At 39.5% G+C, this 22,509-nt stretch overlaps 2 protein-coding genes across 3 annotated transcripts; one reads left to right on the forward strand and one right to left on the reverse strand.

Moving 5' to 3' along the window:
* The first annotated feature begins 117 nt into the window (after positions 1 to 117).
* LOC144654739 (uncharacterized) lies at positions 118 to 22,389 on the forward strand. 2 transcript variants are annotated; one of them, XM_078514971.1, is made up of 5 exons: positions 118 to 222; positions 308 to 395; positions 20,569 to 20,719; positions 21,310 to 21,554; positions 21,829 to 22,389. In XM_078514971.1, the coding sequence occupies exons 1-5, from the start codon at positions 173 to 175 to the stop codon at positions 22,195 to 22,197; spliced, it is 903 nt and encodes a 300-aa protein (XP_078371097.1). In that variant the 5' UTR covers positions 118 to 172; the 3' UTR covers positions 22,198 to 22,389. The 2 variants fall into 2 exon arrangements, with proteins under 2 accessions (XP_078371097.1, XP_078371098.1); XM_078514972.1 differs by lacking the exons at positions 118 to 222; positions 308 to 395 and adding exons at positions 19,695 to 19,929; positions 20,014 to 20,086.
* LOC144654689 (PGAP2-interacting protein-like) lies at positions 1,576 to 17,145 on the reverse strand. Its single transcript, XM_078514900.1, has 14 exons — positions 16,887 to 17,145; positions 15,876 to 16,188; positions 14,486 to 14,854; positions 12,629 to 12,984; positions 11,157 to 11,342; positions 10,289 to 10,368; positions 9,924 to 10,029; positions 8,951 to 9,086; positions 8,472 to 8,536; positions 7,872 to 7,956; positions 7,666 to 7,722; positions 7,478 to 7,565; positions 3,603 to 3,820; positions 1,576 to 2,420 (listed from the first exon to the last, which is right to left on the reverse strand). The coding sequence occupies exons 1-14, from the start codon at positions 17,131 to 17,133 to the stop codon at positions 2,321 to 2,323; spliced, it is 2,406 nt and encodes an 801-aa protein (XP_078371026.1). The 5' UTR covers positions 17,134 to 17,145; the 3' UTR covers positions 1,576 to 2,320.
* Positions 22,390 to 22,509: the final 120 nt, after the last annotated feature.

Consider the following 22,509-nt stretch of genomic DNA (forward strand, 5'->3'; position numbering starts at 1 on the left):
CCTTGGTCGTGCACGGTTCGCTTGGCGTTGTGGGACTGATTCGGACAACCCCCGCGCTCCCTGTTTTCCCGCCTTTCCGCGATGAGGCAGGCAGGAGCATTCAAAAAATATTGTTGCGGACAGCCAAAATCGCTCATAAAGTATTGAGTAATCTTTTCAGATCGGCACCAAAATGTTCCTGAAGTTACCTTTCGTCATTTTCCTGGGAACTTTAACTCTAAAGTAATTAGTATTCATTCTTGTTTCGTTGTGAGGTTTCTCTCGATAATCTTTTCGTGTAAGCTTATTCATTTTCCTATATAAACAGAGGCGCGGATTGCGGTCCACTGAACGTTCTTTTGGAGAGCAATGGTCAGTCGCTGAAGCTCGGTGAGATGACTCTCGGGAAACTTCAGGTATGTTGAATTTATTTTAGTTAAAAAAAACACTAAAACATTCGGAGAAAACAGTACTGAAGGATTACCTTCGCGTTTTTCGGTCGGTAAAAAGAAACGCAAACTTTCCTTTCAAATGATTAGCAAAGACACGAATTTTAGTCATTGATAATTTTCTTTTCTTTCGTATACTATATTATGCACTCCGTCTCAGGTGATAGTTGGTCAAAATCACAAAAGAATCCCTATCCTGGGACAGACCTCACGATCAAATTCCCGTGGTTAGCCCTCCCCCGCCCACCTCGGGCTTAACATCGATAAATTGCGCGTGCTCTTGCGGGCATTCTACAACGCTCTCGCGAGGCTTGAGTTAGCGTGTAAATGTAATAGGCGCAACATTTCTCGGGGCACTCTGTGATCTCCAAACGCTGATCTCACTTCTTTATGGCGCAACTCTTTGGCGACAGCTCTGCCGTGTAGTGTGAAAACTTTCTGTCGCTAAATGATTCTATTTTTATTTGTTATAACATATAACAGGCCCAGTTCATTTCGCGCGAAAGCTTGTGTTTACTGTTGTGGTAAAGAAACAGAAGAAACCTGCCGTTTGACGGCGGCGTGAACTGAACAACAGGCGGCTTTCCGTCTGAATTTGTTTATTATTGATGACAGTTGTAAAGGAAAGGTTCTCGCTATTTCATTTATACCATTTTAAAGCTACGCTTCTGGCGTAAACCTTTGTTAAAAACACTTGTCTTATTCTAATTCGCTTATCTTTCGTAAATGTTAAAAATCAAAATTAGCAGGTGGAATTATCAGCGATAAAATTGACAACGGTAAAAGAATGAAAAACCTGTCTGGATGTTTCGATTCGAAGTTCTTATCCATTAATAATATTCCAGCTCAACTGTTTACATGAACACAACTTATTTTATCACTCATATACATCGCGGATTTCAGGAGTAAACTGACAGGGCATGTCAGGGAGTCTTTCATGTCAACTGATGGTCGATCAAGTTGTTGACAATAGGCCTTATTCGTATTCTCGGTATTGGACTGGAAGTAGCTTGCAATGGAGGCCCATGCGGGTAATCTTTTCAAATGCAAATGACATAAAGCCGTTTTTAATGATATTCCCCCGCATGAGCCTCCATTGCAAGCTAGTTCCAGTCCAATACCGAGAATACGAATAAGGCCTATTGGGTCGTTCAAATTACTGGTGCCCAATACAGAGTTAACTCGGCCAAAACCACGGCAGATTTTTTATTCAGAGTATACCCGGGTACTAGGTTTTGCACCACGACTCACAAGGGTCACTGGGGACCATGCTCTCGTCATTCTCCTCCTCGCTTGCGAGCTTCTAGGGTTGTTTGTTCCGGGAAAAAGGGGAAAGCTTGGCAGTGCAGAGTAAGTGCTTGACACCTTGTGTTCAGACTACCCATAAATTTCAACGTAGTCTAACAATTCTATTGGGATTTATTGGGAGGTTCAAGAGGAATTATCATGACAATCAGGCAATGTATTGTATCAGCAGGTATATATCACAAATAAAATAAACACGACTTTATGACCAAACACGCGACTAATACTGGCAATGTATAAAATAAAAAGGGAAAAATGTCGGGGGAATAATAGTGCAAGAAATAAAAGGGATTCTAGGTAAGAAAGAAGCGAAGAGAGGGAGAAAGAGATAACTCTTGTTACGTTCTGTAATGTTTTTCCTTTCTGAGTTCGCCTTTGAGCGCCGCGCAGTTTTTTTTTGCTACATTTCTTCATATTTCCGTTCGTCTTTCGCATGTTCACGCGAATGAACGCGCTGTTTCTGTGGTCTAGAAAGGACTGAAGTGATTTTTGAGACAACAAATGTCCCGTCGTCGTCCACACTTCAGTGAGTTCTTTAGGGAACCTTTCTCCAAGCTTGCGGTGATTTGTTAGTTGTATATTCTCTGTTATTTGCTCTGTTTCTCTGCTGGCAGAAAGTATTTTGGAGTTGACATGTGGTAGTGATGTTGCCAAGCATGGTAATGGCCCTTGTAAAACGCACCAAACCTGTAGAGGAAATCACGAAATATAAGTGTATTAAGCTGCACAGCGAAACAACAATAGTATTTAAAACGAGAGGTAGTTACAGCCATATATTTTTTTGCTGTTTAAAACACTTTAACATACCGGGGTAACTTTAAAGTCTAAATCGAACCTAGTGGCGCTTTGCGGGAGCTTATCCCGGTTTCAGTAGCATGAAGCGACTATGAGCATTTCTACTCCCCCCTGGATGGGATGCTAGTCCATCGCAGGGAACCCCCCAGCATTATTTTGCCGGTACCCATTTATACACCCGTGTGGAGAGAGGCACTACGAGAGTAAAGTGTCTTGCCCAAGAACACAACACAATGACCCCGGCCAGGGCTCGAACCCGGATCGCTCGATTCGACATCCAGCAAGCTAACCATTAAGCAAGGTGATCATTTTTGATTTCAACGCCCTCATCGTTACTAAGCCCTGAATTTCAATCCTAAAAAGGTACGACCATCACAGGGCACAGAGGAGTCAAGTTTGTCCATAATTCAAAATCTCTACCGTGCAAAACGACCTTCAAAGCGATCGTGTAAGCGTACGTGATACAGCGCCGTCATGCGATACTTTGTACGCTTACACGATCGCTTTGAAGGTCGTTTTGCACGGTAGAGATTTTAAATTATGGACAAACTTTAATCTCCTCTGTGCCCTGTGAGACCATCGCCAACGGCACTTTTATATGGGAGTCACCCGTCCGGAATTTTCGATCCAAAAGTTGACGGTTAACCCATCACAATCATTCGGTTATTGTTAACCGTTTTCTACCCTGAGTTCTGTGCTCGACCGGGGTCAAACGACAGAAATTTGCAAAAACAAGAAAAGTACTTTAAGGAAAAGGTTCTAATTTTCCCTGTTCTAAGTTCGATACCTTACAAGTATCCTGGTGATTTACTAAATTTTTTGGAACTTTACTACAGAAAGTTCTACTATTTGAAAACAGGGAAAGGTATACTTGTCGGCGCCATTTCTCAAAACAATTTGATTCGGATGCGGAGCATTAAAAAAGTAAAAATACCCGTTCATTTGAGGGAATGGAAACATATTTACACAAGCAACTATTTTATCTATCCTTGCTCATACTTTCACTTCAATTTGAACAAATTTCTCCGAAATAGAAAGAAAAACTGCATGACCGCGGTAAAGGTCTGTGCCTACCTGGTGGGAAATCGTATGTTTTCCGGAACGTCTTTAGGACTCTTCGTAAGAATGTCGTTATCCTCGTATTTCTCCCCTGGCGGGGGGATACGGAATTTGGCCATTTGAACCTCGGTGTCACTGAGTCCCCCATGGGAGATCCGGGCATATCCCAGCCGCACGAGCCCGCGGTACATGATGTACTCACACCAGCGGCCAGAATCTGTTTCATCAATGTCCTGCAAATGACAGTCGAATCAATTTTAGAAATGGTTGAACTGCATTTAACTTTTTCAAAGACGCAAGTAGTCCGTACACTTTCTGTTGTATTTTACGCACGTGTAAAACGTATTCCTGTAAATGAACGTGGATATTAAGAGATTTCGCGCGCGAGTGCTCTGTTTTTCGAAGGTTGAACCTCTAATTCTTTGTTTTTACGTGGATGAAAAACTCTTATCCTTCACTGGCTATTATACGTCCTTAATATGGCCATCCCCTTTTTAAGTCGTGAATGCAAAGAACGACTTATAGCGGTTTGCTGGAGAAATTCAATTAAATTTGTGTAACTCCCTTGGTAACCTGGCAATTTTATATTAAGTTTAAATTAAGTTCAAAATGGCGGATGAACGTGTACAAGGGCTGGTTTCCCGAGTTGTAATGCAAACTTGTGGATGTACATCAGGAGAATACGAATATTTTTTCCTTTCTGGAAGGAATTTTTCTAGTGAGGCCAGTGCTCGAATCCACATTTACACACAATGCAATGGAAAGGATGGCCAATGCAAGGAAGCAAGAAACTTGCACGCCGAACAATAGCTTATTTTGAAAGTCCGCGGATATGAAATTATCTTCCATTGAAATGCAATCAAATAGTGGGTAAGTAATAAATCACCCTAAATAAGGCAGTATTTTCCGCTACAAATTAGTCTCACTCAGCAAGATTAAACTGATGCGTTTGGAAACAATTAGAGATATCTATAGTTGGCTTGCTTTGTCTTTCGGTCGATCATTAATTTGCACGTTCGTCAAGTTTTTGTATCTCGTAATATTTTATATTCGTTGTCACACTCTCGTTAACGAAGTTCCCAAGTACATCTATCTCATGACTTAAACTTAAATCAAAATTTCCTCTGGCATTCGTAGCTCATTAGGTAGCAAGCCTTATCATGTTATGTGAATGATAAATTTGCTCTGCTTTTGAAGGCAAAACTACATTTGTAAACACAGTATTATGCATCAAACCCTTACAATTATTTTTTCTTCATACACATGGTCTGTCAAAAAAGGGACATATTAGTTCAACTGTGGTAATTGTAGTTCTCCAGGGGTGTATCATTGCACTCAGGTAATTTTTTGCTTTGTCAACATCCACTGAGTGCTATGGGGTAGACATTCAAAGAAATACTGAGAGAGTACTATTGTTAGCAGCTATTAATTTTAACGATTTTTTCTGAGCAAGATTTAGCGACTATATAGGGATTTTCCAAAAACTTCAAAAAATAGTAAATATATCGTGTAAACCAGCTTTTACTGGCTGGTGATGAATATGTGGCTAAGATGAAAATAAATGTTCAGTAAAAGAAAAAGACTACCATATCTTGACATTGAATGAATATAAATTGCATTGCCTAAAAGAACAAAGTTACCAGTATCCATTTTTGTGTTCCATTAGGGTGGGAAGGGGGTACCGGGGAGGTACCGGGGTACTTGAAATTTGACCAAGACAAATTTTAGCAAGTACTAAATTAAGCGATTTTCGCCCAACTCACTAAAAGCGCTAAAATGTAATAGCCACTAATATAACAATAGTAACCTTAAGGTCGATTTCTGTACATGTCCTATGCCTTCCCCCCCCCCCCCCCTTATCTCAACCAAAAAGGAACCTGGTTGCATGCCATGCTGATAAATAACAAATTGCTTACACTTAGATGGTTTGTTGTACGTGTTGTCCTACAGATTTATTTTAACAAGGCACATAGAATTTTGAATTAATTTATAGATTCGCCAAAACAATATCCTGCAATACAACACATCACTGAACTCTGCATGGGGCTAGGCTGTCAAGAGGTGTGGGCTGGAATGAACATCCTCCTGTCGTAACGTTGTATGAAACACATGATCAGAAAAAGAATTTTATTTCAAATTTACTCTCATATATTTTTCACAAACAGTGAATACTGCTCTCTATAAATTGACTTTTAGCAGACTGTACAGCTTGAAAAATAAAATATTTGGAGTTATTGTTATTGACTGCTGAAAACAGAGTAAAAGATAAACAAGCTTTAAGGTTCAGATCCTTTAATCCAACATGGCCACCAAATCTTTGCAGGATGGCTGGCAATGTATAGAGATTATTTAAAAATGAATTAATAAGGCTGATTAAAATGCATTGATGATTTTCGTGGCATGTAAAGGGGTAAAGTAAACTTTTTGGTTGCAAGTAAAGATACCAGAAAAGGAAATAAGCAGCAGTTTTCATTTGTTACATGTATCACGCCTCTAAATTGATAATAAATTATGTTGGCTTTACTGTTTCCTGCCAATTTCAATTCTTAGAAGTCACATGTATGAGGCATCTGTTAGTTTCTTTTAATTATTTGCCTTCTGTCACAGTGTCTGCCATTCTTTAACAGAGAAAAATGTATGTCGAATAATACCACTGTCCTGTATAAAATGGCTGAGCTACCTGGTTATTAATTAAAGAACCCTTTAGCAAATGTGAAACAGTTTGGTGGAAAAAAATCCCTAGCTTCTTTCCATTACCAGCTTCGCAGCATCTTAAGGTACCTCATATCTTGTTACCACTATACGTGTCTCTCTCAGCATTAATTATTTTAAGCTCTGAAATAATCTTCACTTCTTAGCTGCTTAGCTAGAAGGCCTCAATGGACTACTGGATGGTTAGTTTTCAGTTAAAATATGGGGTTATTTATCACTTACCAGCTAGAATTTTAAACATGACTCAACTGTGACATATGTTAACAGATTTCATAGACAATTACAAAAAATGTTGTTTGTCAGCAGACATTTAAAATTTATTTTGGCTAATTCTGGGCTATCAGTTTATAATATACCACATTCACGACTTTGCTCATAGAGCCTTTGATTTTCTCTGTTTAGCGTCGTCCGACCGACCCAGATTTTCGCGTTTTCAAAAAAAAAAAAAATCTTATACAGAAGGTAATGAAGACAATGACACATTATTTTAAATGATGGTTCATCCTTTTTACGCTGTTCTCATTTGAGTTTAACCACAAAGTCGATTTTTCCTTCCTCCATTGCCGTCATGTTGACTTTGTAACCATGTCTTCTTGTTTCCAGGCTTCACGGATATTATGCTGAGGTACCGGGCCTCCTAGTTCCAGACTCCTTTTCCACTTTTTTTTTTATTCCGACCGACCGACCCAAAATCAGACAACTCATACGACGATAAACGAAACAAAAAAGGGGGATGGCCTATACATCTTGTTGAAGGTTTTCAGCTCGAAATCATGAGGGTGAAGTGGCCGCTTTTTATAGCAGATGTGAATACCAAATCCTTTCGCCCGGGCACCAACATTGCGTTTCCATACCGTGCTATCTAAATTTATGTGGAACATTTTGACGGATAACTCGATTATGGAATACCGTACAGACCAAAGACTTGGACAAGTTCACTACCTAGTAAGGAGAATGGGGGAGAAGAGCTGTCTGGGGGATTGGAGCTTAAAAATTCCATACTGATGACGTAGTCGTATTGAGATCCGTGAAGTGTGTGATTGGGTGCAACTTGTGCGCGAAAACTCAAAACCGAACAAGAACCAATCGCATGCACAACACGGATTTCTGTAGTCTACTGAAGCAAAACGTCAAGGCTTTACTGTACAAATCACGAAAATACGACACTTCCTTCTAACCTTAGTTCGTCCCTTCTCCGTCAGCACGCGGTAGTCACGACTTTTTGGGGATGACGTCACATATCCCAGAAACACCACAGGGTTAGGGCTGCAAAGAGTGACGGTATAGTGAGTGACATTAGCGAAAAGCGAAAAAAAAAAAAAGAACAAGATAATGTATGAAACTTTGTCAAAACAGGGAATCAAACCTTTCGTCCATAATTCTGGCGAGCTCCTGCGCTTGAAGCTTTCGGTCCAAGTTGTCTCTGCAAAAAATTTAAAACAAGTCAACCTTGTTCAAAGTATTCTGTCAACAGGAAGCTTACAGGCGATGAGGTTAGTTGGTTGTGTCGTTTCTGTAGATACTGCTATTTCTGATAGAGCTGTGTTTACTGTGTTTTGTGGTTTCGCTTACCGATCATTTCCCATGTGAACCAACACAAAGTCCACCAGGTTACCAGTTATGTTGATGGTTGCACTTAGAGCTGGCGCCAATTCCCCTAACATGAGGAAGTAAAAAAAGTCAGCAAAAACAGCCTTACTGACACTTTACTATGCAATCACTTGAAATGCTGTGTTTTCACTATGCTGTAAGTAATAAAATCATTATGTAAATAATTTACCTCTTTTGAAGACAAAGAGAAGGGGTAAGGGAACAAATAAATCAGTTACTGCGTGCAAAAATAAATATGGGAGTCTGCTAAAGTTATTTCTGATTCACAGTTCCATAAAATGGAATTAATTTGACAAATGGGAGGCAGCGTGGCTTAGTGGTTATGGCATCCTTCTCCCTACCACTGGATGGATTTGTAATCAGTGGTCCCAAATTCAATCCCTCCTCCACACTTTGTAAATAACCAACCAGTCAGCCTCCTGCCAGTTGGGATCCTTAAATATCTTATGTTTGTTTCATATTTATTCATATCCACGGCTCGAAAGCCTCTAGCTTTAAACACAAACGAAAAATCAGTAAATATAGTGGGTGGATAAATCAAGTTTTAAACAGTTTTGTTACCTTTCGGAGATGGAAGTAAGTGATGAAGGGACTTCACTATAGGATATTTGGAGAGAAGAGTGGCACTAGAGCAAATGATAACAGAAACATGTTTTAGTTAACAATGGTGCAAAAATCTCTAAGAATCTTCTTTTCACTTATCACTTGTCAGCAGGCAGATTCAATGGTATTGCAAACAAAGACAAACACCAACTATAGGGGGATCCTGTCTTGAAGCTTCGACCAAATTCTCAGATCTTAGACCCCAATAACTCGAACCTTCAAGGGAAATCGAAAAAGGTTTTGAATCATCAGTTTGAGTTATCAAGGGTAAAATTAGTAAGAAAATGACCTGAAGGGGAATCGAGAAAGGTTCAAGTTAGTGGGAGGTCCGAGTTATTGGGATTCAACTGTATCATAATGTGCGAGAAGTGAGTGTTGGATGGTTAACTGCATAAAGCAAAAATAATTAATTTAGAATTGACGTTAATGTTCTTTACCCCCATGTGTGGTCTCTGGTGGAAGGCCCAAAGTCTGAGTACATTCCCAGCCTTTCTTCAAACCACATTGCCAAGTCATGATTTCCAAGATACGGCTTTGAAGTGTCACTTTCAAGAAAACCAACCACATCGGCATCTGATGAGAGAGGTGTGTGAATCTCAGTTTGTGAAGGCATGTTTTACAGAAGACAAAATACAAATGAAGAAATAATTCTTCACATCCAAGCTAACCCTTACCCTAGCACAAACTAATGAAAACAGAGCATTTTGCATTTTTATACTGAATTGAAGGATGCCTGGTATACAGCTGTGTCAAGAAAGGTTGTTGGAAAAAGCACAAAAGTGCACGCGACAAGACCGAAAGGTAGTATGGGTAGAATAACAGAGCTACTGCATGTACTAAAGACTAACGAGATATAATGACATGACAAATGCGAATTTGCACGTTTCCTTTCTCTTTGGACATGAAGAAACAAAGTTCTTTTAGCCAAGCTGAATCTTAAAGCAAAGCTTGAACACGTGACGCAGAAACATGACCTAAATGGGTATTTAACATGGCATGATTGGTCATCAAAAACGTTTAAAGTTTGGCAGAATGAAACGGCAATTTTCGCACCGAAAGTTCAACATGTCGGTTTTGAAATGGTGGGAAGATTGGATATAGGAGACTTCTTCTAAGAAATTGATCCTGATCTATGTCAAATGCATATGCCTTTGAAGAAAAAGGCACTCAGGTTTAATGTTTCGCCCGTACTTGTTTGTGGTGAATGTTCCTGAGGAAACTTTGCGTTATGGTCTGCTAAACTTTAGATGTTTGATGACCAATCATGCCACCTTCAATACCCAATTAGATCATGTTTCGGCGTCACGTGTTCACGCTTAGATGCAAGTGACGGTATTGCTCTCCAATGGGTGTCACACAAGGGTAACCAAATTCTTAAAATCTTATTTTAATTAAAAACCTTGAACTTACCAGTATCATTGATCATCTGTGCTGCTCTCTCAAAGCTCGGCCAGCCAACGTTATCATACGCAAAATGCACTGTCCAGATCATAGCTGAGAACACATTAGGGTCTTCCTGCAGACACAACCATGCAACCAAGGTTTGAAATAATTAACTGTACTACTAAATCAGTTGAAAAACAAGAGAGGTTTTTGGACTCCAAAAATGAGACAGAGCCCCTAGCTTTTGTCTAAAGCAGCTAATTAATTACACATGGCAACAAACTGAGTGCAATGTCCAATTTTTTTTATGTAACTGGACAACAAGAATCTCAAAGTTTCTTAAACAAAGTGTACATGTTCTAGTTTTGCTGTGTAGATAAAATAAAACTCACCTTTTGTGGAGTGACATAATCAAGTCTGTGATATCTCACGGCCAATATGATCACTGCCACCATGACAAGACAAACAAGGACTGTAAAGAAAAAAAAACAACAAATTAAATCAAGGACACACGAGGCAAACTAGACATTGGATGGAAAGCCAACATTAAATTTCCTTGTGTTCAAGGGACTTACTTGGTGGTCAAGCTACTGAAAGTAAGATTCAATAGGAAGCTCTGGTCATGTAAGCAGAACTTACAGAGTTTGTCTTTGCCTGTGGGCTACCTGTACAACTTTGCTATCATAAAAGCCTGTGTGAGCTGGGCACCCAAGATTTTTTTACATAAGAGCATTTGGGCACCATGCAATTATTCTAAGAGCACAGCTTTGGCAAGACCATACCAACTGCAAGTTGCTATGAATTGAGTTGACTGGCAATTTACAGTCTTTTTACACCAGTACTCAGGGTTCTACACTTTTTCAGGACAAAAATTTAAGGACTTTTCTTTGAAATTTCAAGGACTTTTTTATGAAATTTACCTCAAACTAAAAATTTCCAATCTGTTGTGCCATTGACGTGCTTGCTGAAGAACTGAAAAAGTTGCTTATTTTGGCGGTCGTCTCTCATTGCCTTGAAGCCTTTTGACGTTCAGTAAAAAAATCAAGGACTTTCAAGGACTGAAAACCAATTTCAAGTACTTTCAAGGCCTTGAAATCGAACTCCCAAAATTCAAGGTTTTTCAAGACGTGTACGAACCCTGTGTACTAGATGAGCCAACATCTCATGACCAGACAGAGATGATGAACAAAGGTGGACTAAAACAAGAAAATTTATACATGTACTTATACTGAAAAAAAATATTGTAATTAATGCTATTACCTGGTATGACATGAGTCTTGAAAAACCAAAATCTTTCTCCATGTTCCTCAACAAAAGCAACATTATTGAATTTAACCACAAGAGGTTTCTGTTTTGTGGAAGACTGAACATTAACATTTTCTTCCTTTTTAATTTTCCCATAGGCCTCCTTTACATCTGGTGTTGACTTTGTCCTTAGAGCAAGTCCTTCAACAAAGACAACGAACAACAATAAGCACAAATGGGATGCAATGTAACTACCTGCAACTTAGGGCATGCTCAGGTCAGGCTAAGCTCTAACTGTGTAGACAATCTCTTCCCCAGAGGCTGCGATCACTCTGGTCTATGCCAGGGATCGGGACCTCTGGGCTAATCTAAAAGCCTGGTAAAAAGATGACCACATTAATTTTGATTGGCTGCTGAAAACTTGCTTGTTTTACCACAAACTCAGGCACACATGTACAATCAAACCAGAACCAGGATTTTCTGGTTTTGGATTAGCCCAGAGCCGTTGAGTTTCCCGTCTGCTGGTCAAGGGGAACGCAAGCTCTGGGAATGAGATTGCTATGTAGACAGAAAGAGTTTACAATTTTTGTTGCCCATTCTGGTTCATTTTGGATGTTGTTTCCATCTTTCAGGTTCTGTTGTTCCTTCTTTTCTCTTTCCTTAGTTTTGTCTTGTCCACCTCATAAAATTCTCACTATTGTGCTCATCCTTATCCAATTATGACAACATTTTGCATCACCCAAGCAATACTGAAGTGCCTGGTTGAGAAAATTAATAATGGTGATAGGACTGAGTGGAGTCCACTTCAGTCTGTAATCATATGAGTGACTGATTGTAGACAACACAAAGTACTGTTACCAATAAATCAAAACTATAAAAAAATAAAAAAAAAATACCAGTATTTACAAGGCTAAAAAGTTATAAAATTTAAAAAGAAAAGAAACCAAACGTTTTCGACTTGTTGTCATCATCAGGGTATCATAAGTAGTCTACACAAGAAACCAAAAAATAGTATGCCAAAATGGTGCATACATGTACTTTTCAGTAACTCAGGCATGATGCACACTATGTACAATTGCAAGCATGACATGTAAACTGTCCTATTTGCACTAAAATCAGGCTGCTGATGACCAATCAGATTCTTGGAGTTTTGTTACACTTTTGATTAAAACTTGAATAACTCTAACTAAGCAGTACTTAAAATTACTAATGGCAGCGAGAAACAAGCAACGACAATCCTCACAGTGCTGTCACCCCACCAATTTACGTAACTGAGGAAAAGAAGCGTGAAAAAAGTCAGTGCTTAAACTGGATTCAGATCTGTGATCTTGGCGATGCTGGTGCAATGCTCTATAAACTGAGCTATTAAGTTACACATTGGGAACCAACTTTTCAGGCTTCTTTTCCCTCAATTGCATAATTTGGTGGGCTCACAGCGAGGATCATCAGGTCAGAAAAACTTGAGCAAAATTTGCACATGTACCTACCAATTAGGACCATTGTAATACCCAATAACACATGTGTCCTCTCCCTTGTGTACTCCCCTCCAGGAACAAAGTTGAATGCCACAACCCAAACTGACCCAAGGACAAGGACGATATAAACCAAGTTAGCCAGTGTCAGTGTGCGTGCGACAGGGCGGCAGAAAAGCCTGTCAATCATTGCTGGCCAGATGGACATGGTGTAAACACCGAGCATTAGCCCACCAATCAGTGACCAGTAACGAGGGGCAAAGTACAGTAATGCCGCACCAGCAGAGCCAACAAGCCACCAGAACAAATTACTTGTCCAGTTGTAACGAGAGAGAAGGACACCAATGCCAAGAGCTATTATCACTGCAGCACTGTGACAAAACAAACAGAGAACATATTTCAAGAAATTAAAATACAACAGATAGTACTTCGTACTTGATTTTTCAAAGTAGGGTACCATACACCGAATGCAAATATGGTGGATCACTCGGTCGGTGCCTGGGACGAGCTGCATGAAAGCGAGGCTAGTCAGGCTTCGGTGTTGTGTTTTGACAATGCTTTCGTATGAAAGTCTTGCTTATTCATCGATCTGGTGTGTTTCTTTTCGCTGCTACTACGAGTTGCTGTGTTTCTCGATGCCACGAGAAGTGATAGAAGTGTTCACTGTTTGCCTCTAAGGGAAAAAGTGGATCAATGCAATTCATTGAGACGAAACAAAGGAGTTCGCGATCGCCGCGGGAACTACCAGTATTGAGGTTTGTTCGCTACATTTCAGGTTCGAAGATTTTAGAAAATTCGTTTAAATGACGAGCTTATGTGGTGTCTAGTGGTGTTCCAGCACGAGTTGCATGGCCAGGACCTTTACCAAGGTAAAGGAAAGCTCCACTTCCAAGACATCCTCTGTCTCAAAAGAAGATGTTCGTGTCCGGCTTTGTTCGCATCCGATCCACTCGCACAGAATCGCACGATCAAATACTAACCAAGTGAATGAAATTCAACTGCCCCGATAGTTAAAGCTAGTGAAAGCATTGAGCCAAATAAGAACGACTTGGAGCTAAATGTGATCGCTTACACATTTTATAACATCTTCTAACCTGAAATGTAGCGAACAAACGTTATTAAAAGTTCCCGCGGCGATCGTGAACTCCTTTGTACTCCTTTCTTTCGTCTCAGCGAATTGCATTGGTCCAATTTTTCCCTAACAGGCAAACAGTGAACATTTCTATCACTTCTCGTGGCATTCAGAAACACAGCAACTCATAGGAGTAGCGAAAAGAAACACACCAGATCGATGAATAAGCAAGACTTCTGTACGTAAACATTGTCAAAACAAAACACCGAAGCCTGACTAGCCTCGCTTTCATGCAACTCGTCCCAGGCACCGGCCGAGTGATCCGCCATATTTGCATTCGGTGTATACTATAGTCTGACTACCAGACATCCTTTTGGCACACTAAATTTTCCCCCCTCAAGAGACTTTTTGGGTCAGACCTACATGTAAAAAGTCTATACTGATGAAGTACTGTACAAAGATATCTTCAGAGACCTGTTTAGTTTCCGATTGGTTGTTATTGCATGCAGAAATTAAAAACAAACTGAACCACAACCAACCAGAGGTGCTAGAAAGACCTCTGCAAAACTATACATGTTATACATGGAATGGGACAGATTGAGCGTCAGACATCTCTAAACATGGGAAGCCCTTGGCACATTTCCAAGTGTTGCAAGAGTACACTTACAGTAGGTATATTAATTTTATATTTACACATGTTTATCCACCAAATTTGCGGTAGTACTTTCTGTAAAGATGTTATAATGTAAGGAGTTTAGAAGTGAAAGCTGTAATATAAACAAAAAGTGTGTCATACATACCCCCATGGGTTGGGCTTGGGTCCTGTGTGTGGATAACCTGAAACAGCCCAGCGACAAACAAGTGACACTTCACCGAACACGTCATGAGTAAGGAACATCAAGGCACCAAATCCTAAAGCAACTAAAAACCACCCAGGTCCTGAGACCCTTGCATCCACTGGCTCAGTCAATGACTTGGACTGAGGTCCTGACTGTGAGATTGACATCATATAGCCAGTGTACACTCGGTCTAAAGTGGCAATCACAGCAATAAGAAGAACCACCCTGTTACTGGTGACGTCTGACCAGATTGGATTGACAGTGATGTATGAAATGCGTAATACCAATAACAGAAACAGACCTAAGATGAGGCCCCAGAATGAAAGAAGCCTGCAAAAAAAAAAAAAAAAGAAAAAGAAAAAAGAATATTAAATAGCTGTCACATTTTCAGTATTCATAAAAAAGTCAAGACAATACAATGATTAGGTGACAAACCCAAAGGAATGGTGCAGTATTATTCTTTACAAAGTGGTTGGTGGGTAGGTACTAGGTAAAGTCTGCATACAAGCCCAGTGACCCATCAGGCTGGAGCATATCTTGGTTTAGTAGCATGAAGTGACTTGGAGTATTTCTTCTCTTCCCCATCAAAGGGTTACCCCCAGCATTAAATTTGCTCATACCCATTTATACACCTGGGTAAAGAAAGACACTGTGAGAGTTAAGTGTCTTGCCCAAGAACACAATACAATGACCCTGGCCAGGGCTCAAACCCGGACCACTTGATCCACAGTCCAGCACACTAACCATTAGGCCACTGCACCTCCTACACAAATTGATTGATTAACATCTTATTAATTTCCCTTTCAGTAGATCACTGTTTCTGAGGTGATGGGGATAACAACAATTACCAACTTGGGAAAGTTGTGTAAGTGTACCTCTAACTTCTCATTATCATTCAAGAAATGCATGATAGTCAGTAAAAAGAATTTATAAAAAGTGTATTTCAAGTTACATGTATGATAACTTGAATGATGTATATCTCAGTCTGTTTACAGTTGAATCCCGATAACTCGAACCCTCGGTAACTTGAACTCCTGCTAACTCAAACCTTTTTCGATTCCCTTTGAGGTCATTTTCTTACTAATTTTACCCTCGATATCTCGAACTCCCAATATCTCGAACCTTTTTCGATTTCCCTTGAAGGTTCGAGTTATCGAGATTCGACTGTACTTGTTGATTTAAGAGATTTTAGAGGTCTAAACCTTTTTCTAACTTTTTGGGTCTTGTCTGTTGGGAAAACTACAGCCTTATGCATTCCAAACTCCAGGACTCGATCACACAACGTATATGAATTGTCTCCCTCTGTAAAACTTGCAGTAAACTGTGGCAAATGTACAGAACTATTTCTTACCTTTCCTTGGGATCCTTGGACCATATCATTCCACAAAACCAAAGCATTGCTGTTCCACAACCAGATGCCAACATTACTAATCTAATAAGGGTCGTCGGCGCTTGAAAAGAAGCAACGCCCACCAAAGAAAGAACTCTCCAAAATGCTAAGCCATGTATGGTTCCAGAGAATTGTAACAGCATGCTAATCCCCGTGAATATAGGCGAGAGAATGGTGATCACAAATGCTTCATAACCAGAAATTTCCAGCTCATTCAGTGGATAGAACCAAATCATTGGAGCTATGCCATGGAATAGTGACCACCACACATATCCTATAAAAGAGGAATTTTCAAAGATCAAGATTCTTTTCTCCATAAATAAAATTATATCAAGATTTTTCCAAAAAAAAAAAAACAAAACAATTCCTTAATACATATGTCCCCCCACCAAAAAAAATACTTGTACTTGTACACCCAGTGGAAAGAGGAACTGTAAAGTGACTTGCTCAAGAATAGGATACCATGATTCAGAGTACACACGTGCATGCACTTTCACTAGTGAGTACATTTATTATTGGCTTAATTGTCTTTACTTAATAAGAAGAACAACAATTGAAAACATGCAAGAGCAGATGACATATTTAACATAGCAGAACCCTGCTGAGAAGTCACGATAGGGCTCCACTGTGCAAGGTGTTTGTATTAAACGAGGTGATTGAAAGGTGGGGTTCTACTGTTTGCATTAAAAAACGAGTCTTAGACCCCAAAAATCCCTGCTTAAATTAAGCCAACACACAAATTACCTGCCAAATTCTTTTTCCTACCTAGAAAAATACCGGAAACGAAAATTTACCCAAAGAAATCCTTCGATCATCCCCATCACTTTGAATCCCAAGTACCCCCTTTGGAATACATCGAAGCCAGGTTTCTTTCTCTTCTCGTCATACACCACAAAAATCCTGTCATAGTTATAGATATCTATAACACTTTTCTCTCATGCGATCAATAAATTCAAACAAAACAATCCTCACCTAAAATCATTTCCGCACCCAGCTCTCTTATCGTGTATGTGAACTCGATCACTTCTTCGGCGACCTCCGCGGTTTCCTCATCAATGAATTCATCTTCTTCTCCCTCTGGAATAACTGTTTCATATTCCTCCACCTCTTCCCAAGGATCTGTAGCTCCTTCTACAAGGCTCTGGGCTCTGTGGCGGAGCTCTCTGCGTCGCCTTCTAAGGCTTCTTTGAGAAACTTTTCCTTCCGACGCCTCCGCCATGTTGGATTCTCGACTTGCAGCCTGGGGCAGAGTCTTGAGACCGCGACTTTCTCCAGCGGATGCATCATCCATGAATTCGTAGGTACGTTGTGTATGGGAAACTATTATGTCCCCAATCAATTCTTCCAAGTCAGTTAGCAGTTCACCCATTTTGATCTTTTTCGATTTTCTTATTCAAGAAAACTGAACGGGACGGAACGAAAATGAGCTGTACCTTAAGCGCTTTCTATTTGTATGGAGAAACCAGTTGTCCCCGTGAACTAACGAAGAAAAAATTGCAAGGCCGATTAAACGGTGTGGAAGTACAGATAAAATAAGCAAGGCTGATACTAAGTAGAACACTTCAAGGACTCAAAGTGACAATAGCATGATAGAGCACAAACTGAAAGCTAAAATGAAACCGTGGACAGCTGTTTTAACCTGGATGGGCTGGTTGGATGTTTGTTTGAAACAGCTGTCCACTGTCGCATTTTGGCTTTCAGTTTGTGCTCTATCATGCATGCCGTTGTCACTTGAAATAAGGGTTTTACCGGTAGCATCAGACCGACATCAGCCATTCTTATTTTTTTTTTTGGCTGATCAGATCTTCCACAGATCCTACATAAACCAGCAGCATTTTCCTTAAAGGTCTCTTGCTAAATCAGTTCACTTATATGAATTTTTTATTAGTATATACCACACAAGGGAATATTGTGCTTTTCGCGCGCGCTGATTGGTTAACTCGGAGGTGATTATTCACCTCCACTTCGGTGAGTAATTGTTAAATATACTCCCACAGTATACTCCCACGTATTGGGATTGGGCTGTATCGGGATTTTGGAAGGCACGGCCTTCCTCTTTTCAGGGTCTTACCATTTTCAATTCGGGTTTTTTTTGGTTAGGAAAATTTGACAAGTATTTTTTTTGGGTGGCTTGATTTAATCCAAAAATTAGCGATAATAAAATATAACGTTTCGACATCGTTCAGAATGTAGGGATTTTGTGGGTATAAAAACAATCTAAAGATTCGTGGTAAAGGTCTTGTTTAAAGTTGTCATCCATAATGTTATTGTTGAATTTAGCATTGTTAAAATGATTACCAGACGAGGGAAAGATAAATTCAGATGGTAAGATGAATAAACAAACATCAGAGTTTCTTTTCTTTGTGTTATATAATTCCTCCTTTCTGGAAATTTAAGGGTCAGAAATTCGGCATGGGATTTTTGGGGGATTTACGTTTTTTGGGGATTTCTTTCCCTAGGGATTTTTTTGGGTCTTGAGTTTTGCCCCCATTCGATCATCCCCGTCACTTGAAATCCCGAGTACCCCCCTGGGCGTTCGTGTCCTGGTGAAGCCTGCTCGCAAGCTATTCCCATCGGAAAATTTTTGTAAAATGGAATACCTTCAGAGGTATCCCTGTTTTTCGTGTTTTTCGGATATGCAGTCGGGTCCACGCGTGTCTTCATGCATGGATGGCTGGTTAACGGTTCAGCGATTGATCCATGTAGATTCATCTCAATAAATTTGCAATTTGTCGGTCTTCAGTTGTTTTTAGAATTGTAAACAAATTGAATAAATTTCATATTTAATTTTTTTAGGATAAATGTAATTTGCTTTAAAAGTGTGAAAAAAGCTCTAATTTCTCACATTGAGTAACATCTCAGCCTGGCTTTGAAGACTTTGAACTGAACTGCATTCGGATCACTCGCGGACACCCGGGCGAGGACAGAACTTTACGAGAATGTATAGAGACATTAAAGTCGCGTCACTGGCGCAAAACAAATTAAGAAATCTTTCCTTCAAAAAACAAGTTTGTTGCTAATCTAATCCGTCAATCGGCTTGTGCGCAATTCCTTTACTTATGTGGAATCAGGGAGTCAACAGAAACGCGTTCGTTCGCTTATGACATGTCTTATGTGTACAACTGTGTATACGTACGTGCAGTGAAAGACAGGAATCATTTAGAAAAACTCCATACATCTTCGACTTTCGCCTCTACACATGATTTTGCGAAAATGCTTTACAACTCCGACCATAGTTAATCTATTAACAGGCAGCTATCTTGTCGGTCGTACGATTTTTCTTTGACTGAGATGATTCGATCTCGTTTCTTCATCAGCACATCGCACTAGCGAAATACGCAAAATCTCTAAGAATAGCAAACTAGCGACCGAACAAAATTGTTGTCTCAAAATTGGTTTCTTAGCCGGTTTATATGACAGCCTTCTCAGTGGAATAGACTAAACTTAGGAAATTATGTAAATTTTCCATAGAGAGGCACAATGAAAAATTTGCATCACCTAACGGAAGTAACTGGAGGCAGAAAAATATTGTTCGATCGATATCTGCCTATAATGTTTATTTTTTTCTACTGTTTAGATGCGTGGCTTATAATTTCTTCTTTAATTTTAGGATTAAAAATTGGATAATTTCGTCAGCAGTAGCAGAAGTTTTTGCGTTTCGCTTCCGGTGCGTGCTCTTCGATCACGTGATTTTCTAAACGTGTATAACAAGCAAGTTGAACGCTATTGATAAATTGGAAAAATAAAACTTAACGGCAGCAAGTGTTAACTGTTAATCGCTTTGGCTTCATTACAGTGGAAAGTTTGATTTCTTCATTCACAAATCGTGTTAAGGTTTGCCGTCAGGTAGCGGATAAACATAAAGGAGTATTTCTTTAATCAGTGTTCAGAAGTTATCAAATACAAGTGTAACTGAACAGCCAAAGTCGTTCATACAGCATTGAGTAATCTATTCAAACACAATGATGCTTGTGAAGTTACCTTTCGTCATTTTTCTGGGAAGTTTAACACTAAAGTAAGTGTACTTATCAGTTTCGTTGTAAAGTTTCTCTTAATCTTTTTTGATTTACAAAACCGTATACTTATTTTTTTAAAACAGAAGCGCGGTTTGCGGTCCACTGAACGTTCTTTTGGAGAGCAATGGTCAGTCGCTGAAGCTCGGGAAACTTCAGGTAAGTTGAATTTATTTTAGTAAAAATACGAAAACGGTTGGAGAAAACAGTATTTAGAGAAGATGTTTTGTTAACCCGCAAATCCATTGCAAAAGTTTTCCTGTTTGAAAAAAAATTAAACCTAAACATTCCTTTGGTGACTAAGACACGAATCCTAATCATTTTCTGTATTTCGGATTTTAAATTGCACTCCGGTGAGAAATGCGGGCTTCAGACCATTTTTTCTTATCCGTTCCTATCAACGACGGAGAAGTCCCTTGGCCTTTTTTTCTCGAACGCTTGTCTATCGGTAGTGTAGTGAGCCCCCAAATAAAACTACAAAAATGCCTATCTACAACTATCAAGATGTGAAAAATAGCTGCATGGATAGGGCGCAGTCTTTCGCATTTTTTTTTTTTTTGAAAAAAATTAAATAGAACAAGTTTCATGATCGACCTATTAAATCAAATAAAATAAGCGTTACGTCACTTTGTTTCTTATAGGAGATTCGTGTCCAGGAATCCTCCGCCAGCTGCGGCTCAGACAACAAGGGATTACTGCGCATGGCGAGCCAGCATTTAGAATTCTGCGACGGAAAATCCTGGGTACGACTGTCTGACGAAATGGCGCCACAAAACTCCCGCGAAAATGCAGGTCAGCTTCGCATAGATAGATTCGCGAGCTCTCGGCTTTAAATGTACTTATTGCACGCGATGGACTACGAGAATAACAACGTCATCAAAATTTTGAAGAGTGCGAAACTGTTTCATGGGTGAAACCTGAAAATAATTGCCACAAAACACAACAAAACTCCGCACAAAATCTCAAAAATGATTCAATAACAAAGTTACTCGAAGTAGCAGCAAAGAATTCGAACTGAAAGAGAGTCACATATGTACAGGATTATTAGCGGGAACGAGGACTATTTTATGCTCTTTCAGTTTTAAGGAGAAAACAAACTTGCGTAATGTAATTATAAACTGTTCGACACAGTTATCACTAAGTTTTGCTTCGGAACAATGTCATTTAGAAATTTAAATTCTTTTTTTTTTGAATTTCTTCGTTTATCCCTTAAGAAAATGTTGGATGCAAATTTTAACGGCTGAGTCAACTGAGTCAATTGATGAATCAAAATGATTATTGATTATTTTAAATCGGAAAATAAAAACAAACCAAGATCGTATTAGATTGTATATATTTTTAGAGTTGCACTCATCTTTTACCGTAACTGACTCATTTTCTAGGTATTGACTGCAAGGATATCAAGAACAGAGAACAATCTCAAGTAGATGGGTTATACTGGTTGGACCCGGATGCAGGAAGCCATTCAAATGCATTCCTGGCCTACTGTGACATGACGTCATACAATGGAGGATGGACCATGTGTTACACTACTGATGAATATGTCAAACCCAAGACTGAAGTCACATACAGCGCTCAGTTTCCTTATGGAACTGACGGGTACAGGACGGACTGTAACAACATCCCTGTAAGTTAGCTTAGCACTTGCACCGGTGATAAGAATGAATTTCGGATTTTAAAAATAAATGCGGATAAATGATACACTAGCTATTATTTTTTTAGAATATGAATGATAAAATAAATAGCTTCTATGTCATTACCATCTCGAGTAATTTTCATCTTTTTCTTAATTTAGAATATTTCAGTGTAAGTCAAAAAGGACAGGTTTCACTTGTACATTTCTCGATCTATTATGCAGGTAAAGACTTTTCATATTTCATTTTCTTGTGTATTTTTTTTAGTTTACAGAAATCATCTTCGTTGATCACCAAACTGGAGCTAAAGTCTACTTCAAGCGACAAACCAACCTGCCCATAACAGCCGCGGTGAACTATTGGAATGATGCTAGTCACTACGGGTTGTGGCACGGTGTTGGAGCAAGCAACGCTTACTCATACCAGCTGTTGATCTGCGATCATTCGTTCTATTCCGGCTTCTTCATTTCCGGTTATACGAGTAACTGTTACAAGAAGTGTCACAGCTGGTGCAGTGATACATCCTCGCCTTACTTCCGTACAGCGTCTACCAGTTCGTCTTACAAAGGAGTGGCGTTCAACACCAATGGTCATCGCCCCCTGAGCAACAGGCTTATTAGTGTCGGTCTGCGCTAAGTTCGAAAGATAAGCGTTTGATTCAGTTTACAATGGACTGTGATTTTAACCAACGTAATGCATGCAGTTTTAGTTACGCTAAAATGTGGGACTGAAGCTTTAGACTTACACGGAGATCTGTTACTGTGTTTGATTCGACCTCACTGCTTTAATTGTGGACTGGAGATGCGATATATTGTAACTTCGGACATAGAAAAATAAAATACTACATGTATTTGAAACGTTCCTGTGTTTTATCTTGACTTAGACTGTAAGAATGTGGAGAAATAGCTTGGATGCTTAATTGCTTGTGAAAAGCTTTAGGTGTGGGAA

Source organism: Oculina patagonica, chromosome 5 (genome assembly GCF_052425735.1).
Source record: "Oculina patagonica isolate OP01 chromosome 5, crgOcupat, whole genome shotgun sequence".
NCBI classification, from domain to species: domain Eukaryota; kingdom Metazoa; phylum Cnidaria; class Anthozoa; order Scleractinia; family Oculinidae; genus Oculina; species Oculina patagonica.